This window comes from Malus sylvestris, chromosome 14 (assembly GCF_916048215.2).
Source record: "Malus sylvestris chromosome 14, drMalSylv7.2, whole genome shotgun sequence".
In the NCBI taxonomy this organism is placed as follows: Eukaryota; Viridiplantae; Streptophyta; class Magnoliopsida; order Rosales; family Rosaceae; genus Malus; species Malus sylvestris.
In genome coordinates this window covers 18,983,350-19,008,939 of record NC_062273.1, presented here as the reverse complement: position 1 = coordinate 19,008,939, position 25,590 = coordinate 18,983,350, and the positions used below count along the sequence as shown (strand labels likewise).

General features: G+C 37.8%; 2 protein-coding genes and 1 long non-coding RNA gene across 3 annotated transcripts; all 3 read right to left on the bottom strand.

Annotated features, from left to right (window-relative positions):
• Positions 1-7,273: 7,273 nt before the first annotated feature.
• Positions 7,274-14,569, bottom strand: LOC126599085 (SUN domain-containing protein 5-like; the record flags this gene model as incomplete). The annotated part of the gene is made up of 2 exons (XM_050265439.1): positions 7,274-8,599; positions 14,446-14,569. Coding segments are annotated over 2 exons (1,374 nt in total), but the record flags the coding sequence as incomplete, so codon positions are not given.
• Positions 9,220-14,115, bottom strand: LOC126599971 (uncharacterized). The gene is made up of 2 exons (XR_007615319.1): positions 14,032-14,115; positions 9,220-9,309 (listed from the first exon to the last, which is right to left on the bottom strand). It is a non-coding gene; the product is annotated as an uncharacterized LOC126599971 (long non-coding RNA).
• A 297-nt stretch (positions 14,570-14,866) lies between the features above and the next one.
• Positions 14,867-20,825, bottom strand: LOC126599970 (probable inactive ATP-dependent zinc metalloprotease FTSHI 1, chloroplastic). Its single transcript, XM_050266462.1, has 15 exons — positions 19,861-20,825; positions 19,683-19,767; positions 18,766-19,200; positions 18,626-18,679; positions 18,463-18,528; positions 18,229-18,324; positions 17,974-18,102; positions 17,538-17,590; positions 17,193-17,388; positions 16,778-16,892; positions 16,433-16,707; positions 16,036-16,119; positions 15,839-15,951; positions 15,496-15,745; positions 14,867-15,356 (listed from the first exon to the last, which is right to left on the bottom strand). Exons 1-15 carry the CDS (start codon positions 20,553-20,555, stop codon positions 15,156-15,158), a joined length of 2,847 nt encoding a protein of 948 aa, XP_050122419.1. The 5' UTR covers positions 20,556-20,825; the 3' UTR covers positions 14,867-15,155.
• Between the last annotated feature and the right edge of the window lie 4,765 nt (positions 20,826-25,590).

The following is a 25,590-nucleotide window of genomic DNA, read 5'->3' as shown; positions in this document are numbered from 1 at the left end:
AAATGAGGGGTCGAGAACCATAGTGATGAAAGTACGACTTTGCTTCTCGGTTAGCCTTATTTCGTGCTAATTTCCTCAGTGAATTAAAAAAATTAATTAAATTTAAAAAAATTAAAATTAAAAAAACATAAGATTGGAATTAAATTTTAAAAGAAACTTAATTACCTGAAACTCGGGGCTTTGAAAATGATCGCACAACCATTCCCATTCGACCTTCCTCTCCACAAACTCGTGGGGGGAGAGGGTGGGGAAGGTGGGCATAGGTCTGCTATCCCTAAAATATAGGTCTCCTTCATGTCTCTTATTTAATATTACGACACATGTCCAACACTTACCAGATAATTACCACTGTTAAATCTTTTTTTTTTGTTCGAACATTTAAGTCATCTCTTATGAAGGCACCCACTGGTACCAGAACCATTTCGATGGACTCGTCCTCCATATCTTCCAGCCGCCTTGTTCTTCGTATCATCAACAAAACAGTGTTGTGTTTATATACCTATGTGACCCCACCTACTCCTCCACACTTCACCGCCGCCAGCGAGAGCCCACAATTCAAAACGACAATTTCAATTCAAATGGCTTGGCCACCAGCTACGAGCACACGCCACCAGGAACATCCACTATGCTAATCTCAACGAACTTGTCAAAACAAGTCATTTTATCTTTCAATATTTCAATTTCAAACTCATTTTATCTCTCCATCAATCAATTTTTCAGTTATCATTAATCTCTCTTAAGCAACACACATTTTCGCAAATTGGAAGGGAATAAAAAAATTTGTTATCAGAATTGACATAAAATTAAGATGCAATAAGTCAAGCAACTCAGGATGGGTTGGGTCAACTGGAAAGATTGGAAAACATTCTGTTTGAATATGAAATTGTGGAATTTGAGTTTCCAATATATATCAATTTCTAAAGGAGACGGCAAGAATGAAAACTGAAAAAGTGGTTTTGCTCTAACCTGTGGTTGCAAACGAAGAAATAATAGAGGGGGAGGTTTGTTAAGGGGACTTAACAATGTTAATTCTCTGTTAAGTGTTGGATAGGTGTCGCAAAATTACCGAAGAGACACCAAGGAGACATTTATTTTGGGGACAGCAGACCCGTGGCCGGGGAAGGTGGATCACTAAGAGCTTTAGCAGAAGATGAAAAAGTTTGGGAGTACATGGGCAGTTTGTATTTCCACTCCTTATACCATCAAGTCCATACTCAGTTTATATACTCGGATATACCCGGGCGCTCCATGTTGATGGAGAAGTTAACATAAAATACACAAAAAAATAAGTGTATTAGTATAAAAAATACATTAAACAAGTAAAAGTAATAAAAATAATAAATTAAAAATTTTTCGTACTTACTGAGATCTATCTCATCATCTCCTCCTACACATTGAGGGATAACTTTTGTCATGAAGGGGCGAGCATGGGGCACATAGTGCGGATGATGGCACCTATGCCGGGAGTGAACAAGCTGTGGACTTTCAGGCTTGCTTGCCGATGGAATGGGTTGTAGTCGACCACAATCTTGTTTTGCGTTATGCATGTGATCCATTTCGAGGAAAAATCTCTACAGATCCCTTGCACCGCGATCTTTTTCTCGACTAGGAGTTCTCTGTCTCCCTCAGGGCTCATGGTGGCCGAATCGACGATGGCCTCAGGGGCATCAACAGGAGGTTGGCATAGCCTCGTGTCGTTTTTGGCTATTAACACGCCTGGTAGATCAAGGCACCCGACTTGATGAAAAATTTGTAGTGGGGTCGGCCACCGACTCAGCATGGGCCGGCTTGGTGCCACTTAGTAACTCTGGTGTTGGGTCACTTTGACCCGAACTGGAGATAGAGCATCAACCACTGGTGATCAAACACTGACATTTATGGGAAAAATACATAATAGTTTCCAAACCCTAACATGCAAAATGCTTAATTAAATGATCACATCAGCTTTATGCAAAAACTAGAAAGCTGATTTCTTTAATGAAGATACATTTATATATATGTACATGTTAATTATTTTTCCCAAGTTATAACCCTCATCAAGCTTGGCCTCTTTAATCTTTCAAATAATAAGCCACAACATTCCATTTGGGGTGCTTTTTCCTGCTCACAAAGTCTATCATTTGTGCAATTAGCTAGCTAGGCTAAGCTAGTTGATTATATACCATTAGACCATTATTATTGGCCGGCTATGAAAAGGGAAATTGCCGAATATGTGAGTAGGTGTGCCATTTGTCAACAGATTAAAGCTAAAAGGAAAATGCTGTTTGGGTTGATGCAGCCACTTCCCGTTCCACAGTGGAAATGGGAAAATATTACTATGGATTTTGTGTACAAGCTTCCTCGTACACATAATGGTTATGACGACATTTGGGTGATAGTTGATCGGCTTACTAAGTCAGTGCACTTTATTCCAGTGAGGGAGAAGTATTCGTTAAGCTGATTAGCTAAGTTGTTTATATCACAGATTGTGAAGTACCATGGTGTGCCAGTTAATATTATTTCAGATTGGGATCCTAGATTTACTTCCAAGCTCTAGACAACATTCCAGGAAGCTCTTGGTACGAGATTGCTTTAGTATGGCATATCACCCTCAGACTGATAGACAATCTGAGAGGACTATTCAAACATTAGAGGATATGTTGAGATCTTCAGTGCTGCAGTTTGGAGATAGTTGGCATGATTGTTTGGATTTGATAGAGTTCGCCTACAACAACAGTTATCATTCGAGTATTGGTATGGCACTATTTGAGGCACTTTACGGGAAATCTTGTCGTACGCCTTTATGTTGGTCAGAGGTTGGCGAAAGAGTTTTAGTGGGCCCTGAGATTGTGGATGTGACTACTCAAAATATTCAGGTAATTAAGTCTAACCTGAAAGCGGCCCATGATCGACAAAAGAGCTTAGCAGACAAGCATGCCACTGATCGGAAGTATAATGAAGGTGATTGGGTATTTCTGAAGCTATCACCCTGGAAAGGTGTTGTACGATTTGGAAAGAAAGGAAAATTGAGTCCTAGGTACATTGGACCATATATGATCACCGAACGAGTCGGTAAGGTTGCTTACAGGCTTGAGTTGCCTCCAGAGTTGTCCAAGGTGCACGATGTGTTTCATGTTTCGATGCTTCGACATTATGTTTCAGATCCTTCACATGTGATTCCTCCTCAACCTTTGGAAATCAATTCGAACTTGACTTATAATGAGGAACCAGTGACTCTTTTGGATTGGAAGGATAAGGAATTAAGGAATAAGACTGTACGCTTGGTGAAAGTATTATGGAGAAATCATTCAATGGAAGAAGCTACTTGGGAGACAAAGGATCGGATGAGAGAGATGTATCCACGCTTATTTTATGATTATTAGTTGATGTATTTGTTATGTATAAATTCGAGGATGAAATTTTATAAGGTGGGGAGATTGTTACAGCCCGTCCCGAAATTCATTTATCAGTAATGTAAAATGACAGCTTTATCCTTGAATGGGAAACTGGTAGTGTGTATGTGTGACATATTGAGACTTAGAGGTTGTTATGTGGTCTTGAATTGGTGACCATGTGGATCACACACACACACCACACTCACTCATTCTCTCTTCTTCCTGTGCTCTCTCTTTCCTTTCTCAAACTCTCTCTCTCTCCTTCTTCTTCTTGTACGGACAAACACCAAGGAGCTCTCAAACCTTATAGATCGAGGAAGAAAATGGTACCATTGTGTTCGTGAGGACCCTACAAGTTCAAAGGTATCAATTTCAGGTAAGGAAACCTTCGATTTCACGTAGAAACCCTAGCCCCGATTTTGGTCACTATTCATATGGATGTAATTATGTTGGTTTTAGGGAATTCCAAGCTCATAGAGAGCTTTAGGAGGTCCTAAGGAGGCTCGGGGTGGTTCATTAGATAAATTTGGACCTCGGGATATCTAGTTTTGAAGTTGATCGGATTATCGAGCTTCCTCAGGTAAATTCTAGTGGATTTCAATGCTTAAAAATGGTATAACGTGATTCTACATGTTGTTAGCTTTCCAATGGTTCAAATTTCATAAGTTTTGGTGAAGAATCGAGTGAGAACAAAGGTTTTGAAGTTTTACCCAGTTTTCCGGCGACTGGCGACTCGTCGGAGACGAAGACAGAATATTTCGTCAGTTTGGATGGAATATGCTGATGCCGTCAGTTAGTTTGGACGGTTACCGTTAGGATTAAACGGAATATTCCTAACGCCGTTAACTGACACCGTCAGTGTGCCTGGCACATGGCCGCACGTGGAGGGCGCGTCTGACCGTGCCATTGTCGGCGCATGGGGGCGCATGAGGCTTCCAAAAATTTATCTAAAAATTTGGGGATGATCCTGAGGTTGTGTAGGTCACTGTGGTATATTCATATACCAAAATTGAGCTTTGTATGAGAAGTTATTAGCTAGTTTTGTGTATGTGCTTTAAAATAACGTTTTTATAGTTAATTCGCATATAGGTGAGACTTATTCCGAGGACAAATGTATCCACGGGCAACTCAGGGGCTACGACCCTTGGACATACCAGTGAGTGGGCTTTTGGTTTTCAGTATATATTTATATACTTGATATTTTCCCAGAAATGTGTTTAAATGATATTATGCCATAATGCCATGCATATAAGTTTATAATTCATACATGAATTGGTATGTGAAACGTTATATATATAATTGTGGTGCTGTGGACGCTCAGGTAAGCCCAGGTAAGTTATGTTTGGTTATATGAATCATCGATGATGTGATATGTGATTGAATGATGTTGAGCTCATAAAACTGCACTTAGGGTGATTGTGATTTAGCCATAGATATGGCACATGCCTGTTTATTATGTCACATCCCGCATCATATGCTCATATTGGATCCAATTTAGGTGCATAGCCTTGTCGTACATACCTTATTTATGGTTCTGACTAGTAGGTGACTAGCGATTTATAGCTCAACTATTATGTGAAAGTAAAATTGAGCATGATTGTATTACACCCATTATTGTCGTATAGACATTTTTTGTTTGGTTCCGACTCTTGTGCAGTATATTGCCGTATAGGTCATAGTAGTGACTTCGGCTAGGGTGACTTTTGAGCTATGAATTCAGCCGTACAGACTACCATAGGGGTTCCGGCTCACATGTTATATTTCTATGAAATTATTCTTACATGAATTGCTTCTTATATTATATCTTGGCATGGCATATATATGAAAATGATTATGTGAAGTATGAATTGAATTAATATGATTATATATATATGTATGTATGTATGTATATGCTTATATCTTGATTTTGGAAAAAATTATACATGTTTTACAGCGAGGGGTTAGATATGTTGATAAATGAAATGATTTTGTAAAACATTTGTTTTTGCCCACTCACGTTTTCTGTTTTGCGCCCCTCCAGGTTTTAAGTAAGCTTGTTGTTGGTGGCTTGAGGACGTCGGCAGTTTTGACCTATCTAAATAATAGTAGGACATTCCTGGTACTGTATAACCAGTACTTGTCCTACTGGATTGCACCTAGACTTATTATGCTCTGATTAGGAGTGTTTACTGTTGTAACTAAGTCTTATCATTTCCTGTTTAGTAGCTCTAGTAATTTGGTTTTTAATTATTCTTATATTTCTTATCATTATTGCTTCCGCACTGTGCACATGGCTACGTCACTCTCACATGACGACCAACATGCCTTGATCTCGGTTGGGGTGTGTCATTTAGTCTCCCTAGTATTACCCTAAAGTCAATTACCCAAAGAGTAATGCTAAGGAAATTAAATTTGTAGACAAATTTTGCAAACTAAATAATGTGCCACCAATAAGAATAAACACGTTTATCAATGCTTAAGTAATAAAATCATCAACTTACATGTCATTTAGTTTGCAATATTTTATCTACAAATTGAGTCTCCCTAATATTACCCAAAGAAAAATATTAAATGCTCTTTATTCTTTAAAAAAAAAATTATTAGGGACGTTTACTTAAGGGGATGTATTCAATATGCATTTATGAATTCATGGATTTTTATGGGAGTAATGCTAGGGAGACTAAATTTGGAAAAACTAAATTTGCAAACTAAATAATGTGTTACCAATAGAAATAAATATGTTTATCAACGTTTAAAAAATAAATTAATCATCAACTTCCATGTCCTTTTGTTTTTAAAACTTTGTCTACAAATTTAGTCTCCCTTGCATTACCCTTTTTATAGAGTTTAATTGATTTGTAGAGATTCCATGTAAAATTTTGATTCAATTCCCTAGAAATCTCATGGGAAGATGTGAGATCTGTAGATGCTTAAAATACATTACGAATTCTCTCCAATTTCCTCTAATTACTAAATTTTTTTTTCAAATTCTTTAAGGGAATTGTTATTAACACTCCAAAAATCTCATTTGGTACTCCAAACTTTCTATAATTAAAAAGAAAAATACATTTGTGAGAAGTGTAGAATGAAATTTTTAGAGTGCTAATAATAATTTCCTTCTTTTAAATCAAATTCTAATTGAATACACTTGGAATGTTATAAACTTCTTTAAAATCCTAATTGAATACACCCGAATTTCTAAGAATTTTAATAAAATATTTTAAAATCTTGATTGAATTTCAAAGAATCACTTAAAATCCTTATTCAAATTATTATTTTAGTGCCACTGAACTCAATTATCCTGACTTTCCACCCACAATATAATAAAAAATTTAATGACAAACTTACTCTCTTTGAAAATGACAATTAAGGCCCTACATATTGTCAAATCATATTTTGCCACGTCGGCAAACATAAATAACAGAAAAATTGAACAGAAAAAAAAAATTATAATCCGACTCTGAATCGACATCGTCAACTTAATGTATTCACGACAACTCCCACATGTCTCCCTCACAATGGCCCCAAAGTGACGGCGTTAACTCATCTCAATTTTTTTTCTCTGTGACGCTTCCTCTCTCCCTTTCAGCTCAAGCCAAGGATCTTTTTTTATTCCTCTTCAACTTTGCTGAGTAAGTGGGAATCAAATTTGCAAGTTAGTGATCATCATACTGTTCTAACCGACTGACATAATTCATATTTGTTAATATTGTTAATTTCACGACTTTAGAACGAAAAGAAACAAAGAACCAAACTTCGGATTATTTTCTTATTGACCACATAAATTGTGATCCATCGATGACATATAAACTTCTTTCTTTTTCTACAACACCCTTTCTTTCTATTATACCAAAAAACAACTCTAAATTAAAAAGTGGCCAAAAACCTAATGCTAAAGCTGGATTGGCACTAGAAGAAAATTAAGAGGAATTTCTAACTATAGATTAAAGTGATGAATATTGTCATACTTCTGCTAATAATCATCAAAACCCAAAATTATATGCTTACTGTCCCGAAAATTATATGCATAAACACAAAATGTGTAGTAAATGTTAAGAAAAAACAATGGAGTACCACAATTTCCTTCCATTGCAAGAGATCTTTAATCTCTGTTTTGCTTTCATCCAGAAGCAATGATATTCTCAACAGCTCTTTACCAACCTCCGGCAAGATACCCCCTTGTCTTCGATTTAATTCTTTGATATACTCCTCCAGCACAGTTAAGTTCAGCTCGAGTGACCTCACTTTTTGCATCAAAATCTTCAGAACTGAGTCACCAGGAATTCTTCCGTTTGGCTGTTGTCTTACCTTCATAACCGGCTCTGGAATCTTGCTTGCAGTTACTGGATTGTTGGTAATGTCTACATTGACTTTTTGTGTATCTTCAACGCTTTCTGTCCCTACACCAGCTGTTTGAACCCCAGTTTGACCAACACTACTTGTTTTCCAGTCAGTTGAACCAACCTCTTCTTTTGGAGAGGATTTTACAGTTGAATTAGGGTCTGGCAATTTATTGGCTGCATGTTCTGCAGAGTAGTCCTCAAAGTTTCCCAATGGCGACCACGCTTCTGCCGGATAGCTTAAGCTTCCAGACAATTCAAATTCCTTGAAGTTAGAAGAGTAGTGCTCAAAGTTTGCAATCTTGACAGCATCTACCAGAGTCTCTTTTGCAAGCTCAACTATGACGAACTTTCCCCCAACAGAGCAAAGGTTTCTAAGGTACTTATCGTGATCCTTTCCCAATATGTTGCTTGCTCCTTTTGCTTCTTTATTGTGAGCCACCGCTTTTGCACCCTTGGATGCAGAGGCATAGTTGCACTCTGTTCCATCAGATTCAAGCCCGTGGGCTATGTTAACTAGCAGACTAGGGATATCCTGACCTTTTTCCTGCTTTGTTATGTTTCGAAATTTGTCAAAATTGAGATAGGAGGGATGAGAAGTTCTTCCATTCAGTTGTCCTGAATGATTTGTGTTGTGATCTGGTGCTTGATGTAGTTCACAAACCAAATCACCATAGCCTAAAATACTCCAAACTAATCTATTCGTCTCTGGAAGTGAGTACTTGGAAATTGCATAGTTGTCACAAACTCCAGAATCGTAACAGTTTTGAGATGAAGTAAAATCTAATACCATTCCATTTGTCTGCTTTCTGCTTCCATTTTCTATAAATGAGCATGCATCGTCACCTTGCTTACCACTGTGAACACTAGGACAATGTGTAGATCTGTTATCAGGAGCTGAAGTCCCTGAAGAAAATATAGCTCATGTTAAAAGAGCAAACATGAAAGAAATAAATAGGCAAAGGTAAAAGCTAAAATGCCATCCAAATAGCTTATCCTAAAAGCATGAATCCGAAAATAGCAGAAATGTCCTCTTGGCTCCAGATGAAGATAAGATTTGGTAAATCACAGAAACGTTTTCATTCACGAGTCACGACGAAGAATATAAGAGTAAGAGCAGAAGAAATTTTCCCAACATTACACTTGAGCAAAGGAACATATTATTCAAAAGAATAAGAAATAGAAAACCTACATGGATTTTCCCAGAATCCAGTCTTAAGATATGAACATTCTTTAACCAAGAAACAAAATCATTCAAAACCGAACTGCGGGTAATAAGAAACAAACCCCCTTAATGTTAAAACGTGAGCATCCAACCCAAAACCAATCGGAAATGGGCGGAGAAGCCCTTGCTCTACTTCCATCTCCATCGGAGGTTGTTGAATGAAAAAGAAATTAGAACCTGTAGAATTTCTGGTTTAAAGTTTTCATATGTACTTCATGTATATTGGTACAAGAGGGAGTCCGGATATATATGAGAAGAGGGAGGGAAAGCTGCTATATGCAGCCGACAAGAAATCAGGAAATGGGGAGAAAGTAGTAGGAAGAAAGTGGAAAATAAAGCTGCTGCAAGCAGCCAACAAGAAAATAAAAAAATAAGGAATAAAGCTGCCAACCTATCTGCCAACCTATCTAAACTTAACTTATGCAAGTCTACTCCCTTAAATCAAGGGAAAGGTATTACAATGACACTCAACAACACTCCCCCTCAAGCTGGATCGAGTAGATTAATCGAGCCAAGCTTGCCCAAAAAACGATGAAATGGAGTAGATGTCAGAGCCTTGGTAAAGAGATCTGCCAGTTGATCATGGCTTCGCGTGAAGATGGTCTGAATGACTTGAGTTTGCACTTGAGCTCTAACAAAATGACAGTCCACTTTAATGTGTTTCGTTCTTTCATGGAACACAGGGTTAGCAACGATGTGCATGGCTGCTTGATTATCGCACATAAGAGACATAGGAGTAGTGCTAGTAAACCCTAAGTCTGAAAGAAGCCCTTTAAGCCATATAAGTTCACATGCAGTGGCTGCCATGGCTCGATATTCAGCCTCTGCACTAGAGCGAGCAATGGCATGTTGTTTCTTGCTCTTCCAAGTGACAAGATTTCCACCAACAAACATGCAATAACCCGTGGTAGATTTCCTATCAAGAGCATTCCCTGCCCAATCTGCATCAGTGTAGCCACTGATGGCAGTGGAATTGTTGTTACGCATGATGATTCCCTGCCCTATCGAACCCTTGAGATAACGCAGAACTCTCTTAACCATGTTAAGATGATCAACTGTAGGAGAATGCATAAATTGGCTTACCAGGCTCACTGCATATGTGATATCCGAACGTGTGATGGTGAGATATATAAGTTTGCCCACCAATCGTTGATAGTAACTCACATTATGCATGGCTTCTCCATCTGTGTTGAGCCTTAGTTTAGAATCCACGGGAGTGATGGCAGGTTTGCAATCAAGCATTTTTGCTTCCTGAAGAAGATCCAATACATATTTCCGTTGATGTAGAAATAGCCCCTTTGAAGAGGTTGCCATTTCTATGCCCAAAAAATATTTTAGTTTCCCCAGATCTTTGATAGCAAATGTTTGGCATAGCGAGACTTTTAGTGCCTCAATTTCAGCAACATTATCTCCTGTGATGATGAGATCGTCTACATAGATGAGCACCACCAATTTCCCATTGGTGCCAGTTCTTACAAACAATGAGGAATCAGCATTACTTCATAAGAATCCAGCCTTCTCTAGAACTGAACTGAGCTTGGCATACCAAGCTCTTGGGGATTGTTTCAATCCATAGATTGCCTTGTGTAGCTTACAAACCATGTTGCCTTTAATACCATCAAAACCTGGAGGAGGCTGCATATACACTTCTTCTTGTAACTCTCCTTGAAGGAAAGCATTCTTCACATCCATTTGATAAAGAGTCCACCCACAATTGATTGCAACTGAGAGTAGAACCCTCACTGAATTCATCTTGGCCACAGGAGCAAATGTTTCCTTGTAATCTACCCCAAAGGTTTGGGTGAAACCTCGAGCAACAAGCCTGACCTTGTGTCTCTCGATAGAACCATCAGCCTTGAATTTAATCTTGTAAATCCAACGACTTCCAACAGCTTTTTTTCTTGGTGGTAGTTGAACCAAGCTCCAAGTTTTATTTTCTTCTAGAGCACTAAGCTCATCTGCCATGGCTTGTTTCCATTGTGGGAGGAGAAAAGCCTCTTGAAAGCTTCTAGGTTCATTGTGTTTATCAATTTCACAGAGAAATGTAGCATGAGATGTTGAGAACTTACCAAGACTGATGTTTTCACTTATAAGATACCGTGAGGCATAAGTAACATAGTCCTGCAGCCTAGTTGGAGGTTTTCTGGTTCGAGGAGGATTTCTTCTAAGCCCTTGAGGCTCTGTAGGAGATTGTGAATTATCAGAATGAGACTCTTCGTCTCTCTCATTGGCCGGGATACTGCTATCAGTGATTGAGTCAGTTTGTATTTCTTCAATATCTGGTATCACAGTAACTGAACTCTCTTCCAATACTGGATTATTAATGTTCTGAGGAAGTGGAAAGATTTCAAACAGTTCATCCCCCTGACTTGCAATATTTCCCTTGTGAGTAAAATAAGGACAATCTTCTTCAAACTTCACATCCCTTGACACAACACATTTCTTAGTGGTTGGATTGTAGCACTTGTATCCCTTTTGGGTGGAAGAATACCCCACAAACACACACTTGGTTGCCCTGGCATCTAATTTGTCACGGTTCAAGGCTTGAATGTGAACAAAGCAAACACATCCAAATACCTTGAGGTGTGTCAAATTAATTTTCCTACCCTTGAGTACTTCATAGGGAGATTTAAACCCTAACACACGACTTGGGAGTCGGTTGATGAGGTAGGTGGCAGTGAGGATAGTAAATGACCAAAATTTCTTTGGAACATGCATATGAAGCATGAGGGCACGAGTCTTCTCCAAGATATCTCTATTTTTTCTCTCGGCTACTCCATTTTGTTGGGGAGTCCCTACACAGCTGGTTTGATGTATTATGCCCTGAGAACTTATGTATTGAAGCATGTTGTTGGATAGAAATTCAGTGCCATTATCAGATCTTAACACCTTAATGTCTGATTGAAATTGTGTCTTAACATGCATATGAAAATCTTTGAAAATAGTTTGAACTTCACTCTTTGATTTCATAAGGTACACAAAACTCATTCGAGAGAAGTCATCGATAAATAGAACAAAGTACTTGAACCCTTCTATTGATTCAGTTGTTGGTCCCCATACATCGGTGTGCACCATTTCAAAGAGTTTACTTGTCCTAGACATTGAATTACCAAAAGGTAGTCTAGTAAACTTAGAAGTTGACAAGTATCACAAGTAACATGATTTTTTAAAAAATTTGGAAATAATTTAGACAAGATAACTTTAGAGGGATGAGCTAATCTCTTATGCCAAAGTTGGTTTTCATCTACGGACTTTGATTGAGCTTGAAGGGCCTGAGTAAAACAGGTATTCTTGCACAGGTAGTAAAGTCCATTTATAAAGACCCCTTCACCAATCATCTTCATGGTGAGAACATCCTGAAACATCACATTATCTGGTGAGAAAATGGCACGGCAATTTAGGGTGTTTGTGATCTTTCCAATTGACAGAAGTTGGAAAGGAAAGGTTGGTACATATAAGGCAGTGGAAGGTGTTTTGTGTGAGAGTAAGTTTATTTCTCCTTTTCCCAAAACTAAGACATTTTTTCCATTTGCAATAGACACATGTGAGGGACTTAAAAAACGTTTAAAATGATTCAAATTTGTGACTTTGTTTGTCATATGATCTGTGGCTCCTGAATCAATTACCCAACAATCATTTTCAGTACTAGTTAATAGGGCAGTAGTGAAAGCTTTGAGTATACCTGGTGCTTCATCCTTTAGGACTTTCTCATTTCCAGCAAGAAAGCCAGCAAACTGTCCCAACATGGCTGTATGACTGCTCTTTTCATTGCCTCGAGCTTGTGAACCTCCTTCGTGTTCCTTACTTTGAAGGTAAGCTGCAAACTCATTGATAAGTGACAATAGGTTGGTAGTGAACTCCATGGATCATTGTGAGATAGTAGAGGGATGAGCATTGGCAAGTTGAGCCTTGTAGTGAGGTTGAAATTGCTGTGAGGACCTTGGTATCATTTTTCCATCTTGCTGAACTTAGGTTTGAGTTCAGGATGAAGTTCCCAACACTTGTCTTCCACATGACCAACGCCATTGCAATATTTGCATTTCAGGTGTGTATTTTTACCCTTGTACACTTTTGCCTCTGAGGTCTTGTAGTTTGAGGCATATGCACGAGTCTCAGTCAATCTCGAGTTGTGCTCAGCATTCATCACTTTCTCTCTTGCTTCTTCTCGTTGGATAGTTGCACAGACATTGTTGAACGTGGGAAGCTCCTGACCCATCAAGATGTGACTCCTTAGATCCTCGTACTCGGAGTTCAAACTCCCCAACAGTTGGTAGATTTTGTCTTCCTTGGCTCGTTTAAGGAGAATGATAGGATCTGTGGTATGTGGAAGGTATACATCCAACTCATTCCACATGGCTTTGAGGCTTCCAAGATGTTGAACAAATGTTTTCCCTTCTTGTTGGGCACTGGCTATGTCCTTCTTAAGTTGAAAGACACGTGCATAGTTGTTTTGATTTCCATACATATCTTGCAATGCTTTCCAAAGCTCACATGAAGAATTGTAGTAGCTAAAAATCTCAGCAACATGTTTCTCCATGGGGTTGAGCAGCAAAGACATGACAAGTTGATCCTTGCAAAGCCATGCACCGTATGAAGGGGAGGAGATGTCTGGAGCTTCCACACTTCCATTTACAAATCCTAATTTCCCTTTGCCTCCGAGAGCTAGTGACACAGCTCGAGACCAAGGGAGATAATTAAACTCATTCAAGAGAACTGAACACAAACGTTGATTGGTGTTAACCTCGACGTCTGAGAAATTTGAATGAGAGGCATGCGAGATGTCACCCTCAATGTTTATTGAATCTTCTTCAGCCATGGCTTACGATTGAAAGAAAGATGCAGCGGGAAGAATGGCCAGAGACAGGTTACAAAACATGCTCTGATACCATGTAGAATTTCTGGTTTAAAGTTTTCATATGTATTTCATGTATATTGGTACAAGAGGGAGTCCGGATATATATGAGAAGAGGGAGGGAAAGCTGCTATATGCAGCCGACAAGAAATCAGGAAATGGGGAAAAAGTAGTAGGAAGAAAGTGGAAAATAAAGCTGCTGCAAGCAGCCAACAAGAAAATAAAAAAATAAGGAATAAAGCTGCCAACCTATCTGCCAACCTATCTAAACTTAACTTATGCAAGTCTACTCCCTTAAATCAAGTGAAAGGTATTACAATGACACTCAACAACAGAACCTATTGACATTTTTTCATGCCCATGAAGGAAATTTGGAATTCATTTCACCAATAGCAGTGTCCAAAACAAAGTTATCTTTTTCTCAACTCATTATTTTAGTAAGCATTTGGATATCTTTTCTTTGAGAAACTGATTAGCATTCCATCCTTTTCTCTCCAATCCATTGATACAAAATACAGATTGGGGAAATGGGTTTGCTAGAAAATACAAAACTGAGAAATGGGCATCAAGGCATTAGAATTTACAGGTAAAAAGGGGCAAACTTTACAAAAAAATCCAAATCCAGAAAACCAAACAAACCAAACACAAAAGAAAAAAAATATAAATTATAGATACCTCCATTGCCATGGCCGAGACCAAGCTTAGAGTAGAATGGGAAGACAAGGCACCAGAGAGAGAAGATCAAAGAGAGAGAAAGCTCGTAGAAGCTCTTGCTCTTGTTGTTGTAGCATTTCTTTATTTAGATCAAATTGTTGTTTGAGTAAAAAAGTGAAACGAAATTTGAATATATGAGACGTTGACAGATCATAACGAGTAAAAAACTGGTAAACAAGGAAAAGACTGACATGAAACATGGACGCCCAAGGCTGTGTCCAAACTTATCACGCATTGCCACATGGCATTGCATGAGGGGTTTAGGACACTACCATCTTGACATCTCAGTTTTATGCAAGTCATCTCAGCAACTAAATAAAGAAAAAGAATTGTGTGACATGAGATTTTCAATATGATGAAAAAGAAGTTTATAATGAGATCATGGCATCCAACTATCTGAGTAGTAATCTCATTCATGTGTAAATGGAAAAAGAAAGTGCATATTTCTACATTATCTATGAACAAACCCCCCAAAAAAATAATAATAATAAAGCCCAACAAAATGAAAAAATTGGCCCTTCTTTTGAAATACAGGAGAGACAGATTACACCAAAATTACAAGATACAATCTCATTCGCGCTCTTCATGCTCTTGATGGAACTGAAGCTTTCAATGCAGTCCTCGATCCATGCACGATATGCCAAGTCTGCGGAGAGGCCCCATTCGCTTAATCATAGGGTTTCCCCTTTGGATTGTGATAGAAGGGCGTACTCTAACTGACGTTCCTGTTCCTGTTCTTGTTCTTGTGTGACAAACTTAAGGCTGCCAGGATTTTCCTCCTCTAAAAGAAGCTTTAAGGGTGTTTGTGGAGGGTACTTGTTCAAGATAAAATCAATTTCTTCACCGCTAATTTCCTTGCGTTCAAGAAGAACCTGAAATGAAAGAAAGCCAATGAATCCCACCAAGTCATTGAACAGCTTCGAGGTTAAATGCAGTCAGCTCATCTACACATACGTAATCTCAATTTGCATTCAAGATATTAAGATACCAATTTGCATTCAGACCAATTACCTTCACAGTTTTAAGCAAGGCCGTGTGATGCTTCTTAAGCAGAGAAAGCGTTTTGTCATACATTTTATGTATCAGCTCTTCCGCCCTTTTTGCAACATCATCATCTAAATTGAAGTTCACTGGTGGTTCAATCAGGTCATAGTCGTGGTACAGTGATCCCTCGAAGTCCAGCCGAGGGCCTACAAATTCAAGTTTCTTCCTCCAGGGTGGTGGCTCTCCGTGTATGACCATCGGATTCTCCAAATTCCAACTGTAAGGAGAGATTAATCAAATCAGATCATTACAACCTGTCAACCACACAGAAAGCAAGAGGTAGAAAAACAGTAGTGAATAAGGGCCTCACATGGTTAAAATTTTACGAGCAAGCCAAGATGCATCAGCAAGGTAGTCAACCGATGCCCTTGATGTGTCTCGTCCATATATGACCTCTTCAGCAGCCCTCCCACCAAGTAAAACCTGCACAAAAGAAAGAAAGAAAACCTTCAGATAAAAGATAGGATACAGTATTAAAAGAAACTATAAGAACAAAAAGAAGCAAACCTGAAGGCGATGCAGTAATTGTGGCCGGCGTTCAAACATGTATGATTCATCATCAAGTCGATGAAATACAACTTGTGACAATGTCTGTACAAATTACTTGACAAGGTTACACCATAATTAACAAGTGATAGAAAAGGAAATACCAGAGTCAAATAATTCTATTATTGATATCAAAGTAGCCATCAACTGCAAAATTAACATGACAAGGTTACACCATAATCTAAGAAGATAGTTGGTTGTCTATAAAATCATACAGGTTACCTAAGTATGCAACAGCACGACAAGGATGAACCACATAACAGTGACTATTTCACAAGACAGTGTCAAAAACATGCAAAGCAAAGAAGGACAAATTAGCCTATGGAGGAAAAAGAAGATAAAAGAGCAGAAAGAACACCTGACCACGAGGGATGATTGAAATGCGATCACATCGTTCAACTTCTGCATTCTCATATTGCCTAAGCAGATGAGAAGCCATTGCCACTCCAACTTCAGTAGTGGCTCGACGACATTGACCCTGATGGCCCAACTCTATTCCAACCCGCTTTGGTCCTACAGTGAGTCTATCAACAGCATCATCCAAGTCTGACTGAAAAATTGAATCATGCCCCTTCCTCACTGCTACAAGTGCAGCCTCTTGGACCAGCTGAGCCAACTTTGCTCCCGTCCATCCTGATAAATAGAAATTGGCCTCAGGCCTTCAATTTGCAAATCCAGTGGAACGCCAAAGACAGATGCATACCAGGTAAGTTCTGTGCATAGCTGGACAAATCAACAGATGGTGACATTTTCACTTTGCTTGCATGGATTTTCAAAATATCCAATCTCCCCTTCGCAGCAGGAGGACGAATTTTAATCTGCAGGATGCAACCCAAATAATAATGAGCCACTAAATTACATTCAACAAAGCTAGCATATACAATTTAATGAATTTATAGATAACCAAGCAGAAAATATCAGTTTCAGTGAATAATCTGATATCAACCTGCGCAAATCCAACCAATGATTGGAGAATGGTTGAATGGCTCATTTAGAATCAGATACAGATGTATAATATGACTGAAGTATGTCATCTCAACTTTAAACAGAGTCAAATTCCATGAATCTAACACAGTAGCCTAGGTCCAACAGTCGTTTACTTTAGAAAGAGAACAAACCTTCCGGTCAAAACGACCTGGTCGAAGAAGAGCAGGGTCTAGCAAATCCCTGCGATTTGTAGCAGCTAAGAATATAACACCTTTACCGGTATCAAATCCATCAAGCTCAATTAAGAGCTGGTTCAGAGTAGTTTCTCTCTCTTGAGTGGCTGCATTATACAGGTGGTCGCTAGTTTCCTTGAAAATTCCTTGACGCCTGAGCATAGGATAGAAAACAAATACCCGTAAGTGTATTAGCATCCAGTTCAAAGTTAAACACTAATGATATGTCATAAAGGTAATAACTGTATGTTAAAAAAATTAAAACCACAAATCATTAAAGTTCACCAAGAGAAATATGCATACCTCGTAGCCAACGCATCAATCTCATCGATGAAAATAACAGATGGTTTGTTTACCTGCACCAAAAAAATAAACAAATTCATAGCATAACAATCCCAATAAAGACTTCAAGAAAGTGAATATGTCGCTATAATTGATTAAAATACTCTCTCAGAAGTCAGAAGTCAGAAGTCAGAACCACTTTTAAAGAGGAAAGTAGATTTTAAAGTCGAAACTATGAAACTGATAGCAGAGCGTGACTTGTTTGTGTCCTCACTTCCCCTTCAGGGTGACAGTGGGATAATATGGCGAGAACCAAATTTGTTAGCCGCACGGTGCCTCCAAAAATATGTCCAGGTTTATATGTTTAGAATTAAAAATGGCGTAAATTGTAAAGTAAATCTAAAGGAGATCAATCAGAATTAACAGAATTCAACTACAAAATGGGAAGTATAATCACCTTGGCTCTTTTGAATAGATCCCTAATACGAGCTGAACCAACACCAACTAAGACTTCAACAAATTCAGATCCAGCCATTTGGTAAAATGGAACACCAGCCTCACCAGCTATGGCCTTTGCAACCAGGGTCTGGAAAAAGGTGAGTAAACTGAAAAGTTAGTAATGCTTAATTTAAGTGTTGTACACAGAAAACTGAAAAGTTAGTAATGCTTTCATGTATTGGACACGGATTGAAGATCTACACAAATAACAAACCTTGCCACATCCAGGTGGACCCTCTAAAAGAACCCCATGCGGTGGTTTTATTCCCATTTTGTCAAATAGTTCTGGGTTCTTCAAGTACCTCACCAACTAATCAGCAGAATATGAAAGATACTAATAAGTTTCCCTTAATTAGGAATGTAGCATTAAGAATTATAACAACATAAGACCATGAACGAATTACAATATATAAGCAATTCATTCTCAAAGAATAGTGATAATGAATACCTCCAGGAGTTCCTCTACTGCTTCATCAATCCCTGCCACATCACCAAACTTAACTCCAGTTGACCCCTGAACACATGCCAAGACAAAATAGAATTCAAAAAATCTTATGAACAACTTCAATACGCTAGGAAGTTGCAAAATGAGTAACTATTAGAAAACTAACATCAACACGGGCTTCAGCTTTGGATCGTGAAAAATCAATCCCTTGCCACAGGTCCTACATATATTAAGTGCAACACATGGTGATCAAATCCATGGCATAATAATACAAGGCATGAAACTGTAGAAATGATGCAGCATTACCCACTTCCGGAAGTTCTTAGGTCTTCTTGAAAGTGTGAAACGGACAAGAATGACCATGGTCATAAGGACAATTGTTATCGGTTTTAACATCTCAATGCTGGCAGATAGACCACCAAATGTGTAAAATTCAGAAAATTTAGAGAAAATGCCTCCATCACTGAAAAAGTCAACAAGGTTGTCCCATACTCTCTCCAAAATACCCAAGACGAGAGCAAGAAAAAGTCTCAAAACTGGTTTGACTATAGGTAATACAACATATACAGTTGAAGCAAAAACGAAGCTGGTAACAGAAAATACAGCAGAAGCCAGGAATCCTCCAATAAAAACTGCTGCAGCAGCCATTACAGCTGTTACCATTCCAAGCTCCACCATCATTCTGCTAGATATGGAAGATGCCACCGGATGAGGGTACTGTGGTACCTTTCCAACCCACGACTACAGCAAAGGAATCAAACAGTAAGGAAAGATTAACCTTCTATAGGAATAAAAAGAAAAAGAAAAACCAAACGGGTTTCCTGACTCTTTAAACATATGGTTCCAATTCTATGACACCAGTGCATGTGTTCTAGGTCCTAAACCTCAAGTCTAGATATATAGTACAAGATATGGCTGCAAAAAAATGAAATCTGAAGTTAATTCTTGAACCTGATTATTTTCATTGAGCCCAAATATTTTCTAATCACTGATACTACAAATAACTAAAGTAAAGTTAACACAGCCACCTTTACTTTTTAAGCACTCAAACCAGAACCTCCGAATAAAATGGGACTACATACCAAACACTCTAATTTTACACCATGAAAATAAGTACCACAAGATAATTCATCAATAACTAGTTTGCATTTTCTTAAAACCAATTTCCATTTCATTCATAAGTTATATTTAACTTAGTAGAAATGAGTTAAATGATTGATCACCGTAGTATGCCCCTCAATCATATATCTCGGGCCTGTGTAATCCTCCAAAAGAGCTTGAGCTTCACCCTCATCCAGCCTCATTGCCCTGAAAAATTGCAAAAACATATATCAATAAGCTGCCAAAAACATCCACAAAAATCACTACTCCCTAAGCAACAAACTGGTTAGTCATTTTTACCATTTGGTTCGATGCAAGCTCTTTTCACCCGGTATCTCCTTCAAATCAACAATGTAATCACAGACACCATAAGAAGTCCCTGCAACTTCCTTGGAAGTTAACAACTTAACCTTATCACTCTTCACAGCTTTCAGAAACTCCTCATAGCTCATTCTGGGCAATTCCTCCAAACTCTTCTCAAATTGCTCTTCCTCCGGCAACTCTGTCCCGAAAATCTGCTCAGGCACATAGAGCTTCCCCTTGTACTCCCTCAAAATGTCCTTCAAATGTACAGCGTCATCCTTCACTCCACCATCACTTAGCCCCTCAGTTCTCTCATTTTTCGCCTTCGAAAAATTCAGCCTTTTCGCAAAGAGTTCGGCAAAACCCACATTGGAATTCTTCCCCAAACTCTCCTTTTCTTTCAAAGTATAGAACTTGTCGCCTACCAAGTACCTGGGTTCAATCTGGCTAGGGTTCTCCTTCAAGACCCTGGTCACATAATCGTCCTGGGGGGCTTTGCTATTGTCACCGGACCTTGACGACGGCCAGGAAGACGATTGGCAGAGGAGGGTGAGTGACCGGTGGCGGATAGGCAGCTGCGGTTGAACTTTCCGAATCAAACCGAAACGCTTCGACTGAGCTGGGGATTTGAAGTGGGTGTGTGGTTTGGGAATGTAAATTTTGGGTGGATTGAGAATGTCAATGGATGCCATTGCTGGGGAAGACGAAGAAATTTGAGCAATTGGGGTTTAATTTTGGAGGGAAATGCGGCAATTTGTGCTCATAATTTTTGGGCATTTATCTATTTTTAGGGTTTAAGATTCTTCATTTTTTATTATGCAATTTTGTTGCATGAATTTTGAGTTGGAAACTGGAAAGTTTGAAACTTTGAGAATTTGAGAGATGTATGAGTTCTGTTTCATATTATCCGGGTCAAGTTTTTTCAGGCGGGTTCAGATCCAGGGTCCGAATTCGATCAACCTTTGGGTCCTGGTTTCTCCACTACTACAAAGTTCGGTGTTTCTTTACCTTATCTTTTTTTCAAGTAAATTTTTATTTTTTGCTAGTCCATTATGAGATTAAACTCACATTCTTATTTTTAGTATAGATAATATCATTTGATTCACAAAATAAAAATTGAATTTTTATTTTCTTTATCAATTCCACTCCTAAAAAAGCCTCAGCTATAGTCAATTCCATCCACCCAAGTGAATAGTAATTGTCTAAGTAGATTTACACTTTTAATCTAAATAGCCTAGACAATTCGTTTTAAAATTAGGGGTGGGCACAGTGCGGTTTAGAGTGAAACCACAATCGAAATCGAAACTTTTTGCAGTGTTGTTCGATATGGTTTTGAAGCCAAAACCAAAATGAAATTAAACCGTTTGATTCGGTAATTATAATTTTAAATTTACACATATTTACGCATAAGCCAATCTCATTTTCCTCGTACATTAATCAATGAACCTCCAGCGAAAAATAACATCAAAAGCAAAATTGCAGCTAAAAAAGCAACAAACCTGCAAAAAAAAAGTTCACTAAAAAAAAAACTACAACAAAGGAAGTCAGAGATAGAGAGATTTGTCTAACCATATGCAACAATAGCACCAATCTACAACACACAAGCATTAAAGAAAGTCTTTCATACTGCAAAATTTGTTTAAGTTATACTAGTATTCATGCACGTGCTCACGTGCATGCAGAAGACATTTTTTGAATCATGGCATGCTATGCGCGGCTTACACATTTTAAATGTATTTATATGCATCAATTGACAAAAGGAAAGTCAAATATTTGAAGTAAATGAATAATCTTAGATTATACTAGAAGAAACCCCTCATAAACCAATTAAAACAGTTGAAACATAATAAAATCGATTTTTATAGAATTTACATTAAGAATATAGAAAATAATATTTAATAAACAATTGATTGAATCACATTATTGATAGCTCATTGTGAGGTAAGCTCATCCTCTCCCCCTTAATGTAGATAATATCGTTTGTTAGAAGAAGAAAAAAACAATAATTTGACAACTAATTTAATGTAATTTAATCACACTATTATCCGCGTGCAGCATTACACGTCTCTTAAGATGTTTTGAACGTGTTTAAAAATAGAGAAAATAATATTTAATAAACAACTGATTGAATCACATTATTGATAGTCCATTATGAGGCTAAGTCCACCCCCTCCCTCTTAGTATAGATAATATCGTTTGTTAAAAAAAAAAACAATCATTTGACAACTAATTTAATCATATTATTATCCGTGTGCGAAAGATTTTTTTTTATAACAGGCATTACATGCCTCTTAAGATGTTTTGAACGTGTTTAAAATAGCGAAAATAATATTTAATAAACAACTGATTGAATCACATTATTGCTAGCCCATTGTGAGGTTAAGCACACCCTCTCCCTATTAGTGTAGATAATATCATTTGTTAAAAAAAAATCATTTGACAACTAATTTAATCATATTATTATCCGCGTGCGAATGACCTTTTTTATAACCAGCATTACACGTCTCTTAAGATGTTTTGAACGTGTTTAAAACAATGTTCTAAAAAATGTCCTAGGCGGCACCTAGGCGTTGGGCGGTGGTGACCCGAGGTGTTTTCTTACAAATTGGTTGGAAAAATCGACTGGGCTCTAGGCGGGCACCTAGGCGGTGCTCGGCTGTGCTAGGCTGCTAGGCGGATCCTCACCCTCATACATAAAATAATAATAATAATAATAATAATAATAAAATCATGTGTTAGTCTTCGTTTTTTTACTATCTCAAACCATTAAATGAACACATATTCAACAATGGCAGGAGCGATGCTTACCTCTGTGGGAAGATTGGAGCTTCAATGTGCCACCATTTCCATGGTAGGACTCACTGGTTTTAGTTTTTGCAGAGAAGATTGACTATTGTGAGCAGCTAAAGGTGGGTGGTTGTGTTGAAATGAGAGATAAGGGTCAAGCATTTGAGCTAAAATGGTAGATGAGGAGCAGCTAGGGTTCTTCATTTTAGGGAAATGAGAGCTATTTGTTTTTTTTTTTTAATCTTAAAGAGAGAGAGAGGTTTGAGAGAAATGGGAGAGAGGGGCGAGTGAAATGAAGGAAGGTCATTCTATTATTGAGAGATAACTCTCATATTCTAGAGAGAGATGCGTAGGGTTTCTAAAAAGTAATCAGAAATGAGAGAAATTGGGGCACATGTGTGCATGCCATGTCTGTTGAAAGGGACATTCTGACACGAAGAGACAGAGAGCCGTTTGGGGCTCTGGGCTCGAGGCAAGACAGAGAGTGCTAGGGTTTTTTTTTTTTTTAAATGAACATGAAGCTGCTAAATTAGCACATATTATAGATGTTGCTAAAGATTGACACTAGTGTGGACTTGGACGTGTTGGTTAGCATATCCTCACAATCCCAAATTTCCAGTTCGAACCCTTGCGTCCATCAAATTTTTCTTTCTTTTTGATGCGCCTTTCCCATGGCTCCAGGTCTTGATTTCGAATCCAGGTGAGCCTGTTCCTTTTTCCTTTTTTTTTCTTTTTGTTTTATTATTTGTTTATTTTAATTTATTTGTTTCTTTTATGTTTTTCCTTTCTTTTAGTTTCTTTGTCTTAGGCGTTCGTTTTTATTAAAGTAGAATATAAAATCAATTATCTTAAATTTATGTTTTACAATAATTAATTGGAATTTGGTTACAAGATATACAAGAATTAATTTTTTTTTAAAGTGTCAATATGCACTTATTTACAAGATATACAAGAAATTTACCTAAATCCGCCTAGGCGCCAGCCTAGACCCCGCCTAGCCGCCTAGGCACTAGGCGCTAGCCCGTCACCCGACTAGCGCCTAGCATTTTTTAGAAACCTTGGTTTAAAAATAAAGAAATTGAATCATATTATTGCTAGTCTATTGTGAGGTACAAATAAAAAATAAAAAAAACCACAAACAAATTAATTATTAAAAAATTACTGTTAAAATGGTGAAAATGCCCCTACCTTATTTGATGCATTATTTTGGGATGCCTATGAAGTTTTGTCTTGGGGGTATTTTTGTCTGAATATTTTTTTTTGAAGTTTGGTGACACTAAAATTACTATTCACATTTTCCATCGGCTTTATATATAGAGATATCAAGCTAAGCCCTGTTATGAAGCACATTTCTCAAGCGAAAGAATGTTGCTAATTACATGTGTGCTGCATTAATTAGGTTCAAGCTTCTAGCACGTCTATGAACTCTGTGCGTTATTTAGATCGAGTGAAGTGTTGTGATCAAGGGTTGGAATTAGTAATTCTACTGTAATATGAGTACTATTGGCTGCACAGCTTCTTGTGTATGGCCAAATAGATGAACATGAGTTTTGAGAGAGAGAGAGATGTATGTGTGGATGCAAATTTCTTCCTTCTTGTTCTTGGACGAAAATGCACCTGCAAAAATAATTAACATCTTAGGTCAAGGCCAAGAGCCTCACACGTCCACGATAAATAAGAGAGCTTTGGCCGAAGAACCTCCGATGTCAAAGTTAGAATTTTGAGGGAAAATTGTTTGGAGAATTTAGAGAATTTTGCAAGAGGATTCAACTTAGGTTTTTGGAGAAAATGAGGTGGTATTTATTAGGGTGTGGCCAACCCCTTTGGGAGAGATGGGAACCAGACACTTTAGTGGTTTTTTAGGTGTAATTTACAATTAATTATCCAATTAATATAATTTGAAAGAAATAATTTGCAAGTTACCTTGTGGGGAGGATTTAATGAGGATAGATGAAATAGGTTTTGAATAATTACTTATTTTGATCACTTTTGACCTTGATCGAATTATGATTGTTCATTGCTCACGCGTAGAAGTTTCGGTGTGCCTCGAGGGTAATTTTATCTTTTTCACCCTAGAATCCATGTGTCGCCTCCACATTTTTCTTGATTATTTTTTGCTCCACAATATGGACTCAAATAGAGGTGCAAAATTGGATGACATTCTATTCTAGTGTACTTGAGTCCATACTATAAATGTATGGACTCTAATAAAGAACCAATTAGACATAACATTCAATATATGGTGCGGTTTTGAAAACCCAAAACAGAAACCAAACCGTTTTCTTAGCCGCGGTTCGGTTTCGAAACCGCAACCGTCTCAAAATCACAAAACTGAACTGTTCGGTGCTGTCCGCTTCGATTTGTGTTTCGATTTTCGGTTTTCGGTTTTCGATTCCAAGTAGCCACCCCTATTTGAAATAGTATTAAATATTTTAATAAAATAATAAAAAATAATTTTATTTTTAATTTAGGATAGAATTTTAATGAATCTCGTTAGGCCACGTGTCATAATCCAAAAGAACAATTTTTGTGGATAGATAAATACGAAATTAAATAATGGTTAGGTATTTATAGAAATGCAGTTGAAAGTATTGACAATATTAAAATGTGGTGTAAGTTGGAAGATAATGATTAGATATTTATAAAAAAATAAAAAATAAAATTAATTTTTTTATTTTCAATATTTTTAAATAATTTTGTACTAACTTAATTAATCTAGATCGTTGGGTTTCAAAAAATTGAAATCCAACAGCCTACATTTGGACACGTGGGCAATGATAACGTTTCTGATTTTTCATATTTTTCCTCCAAAAAACTAGCCGTTGGAAATCCAACAGGCCAAGGTTGTGCTACATCACCCCTTATGCGGACTTCATCAATACACTACCAACGATGGCCTCACGGGCTACAACCTATCAAAAACATGTGCCCACTCGCGCG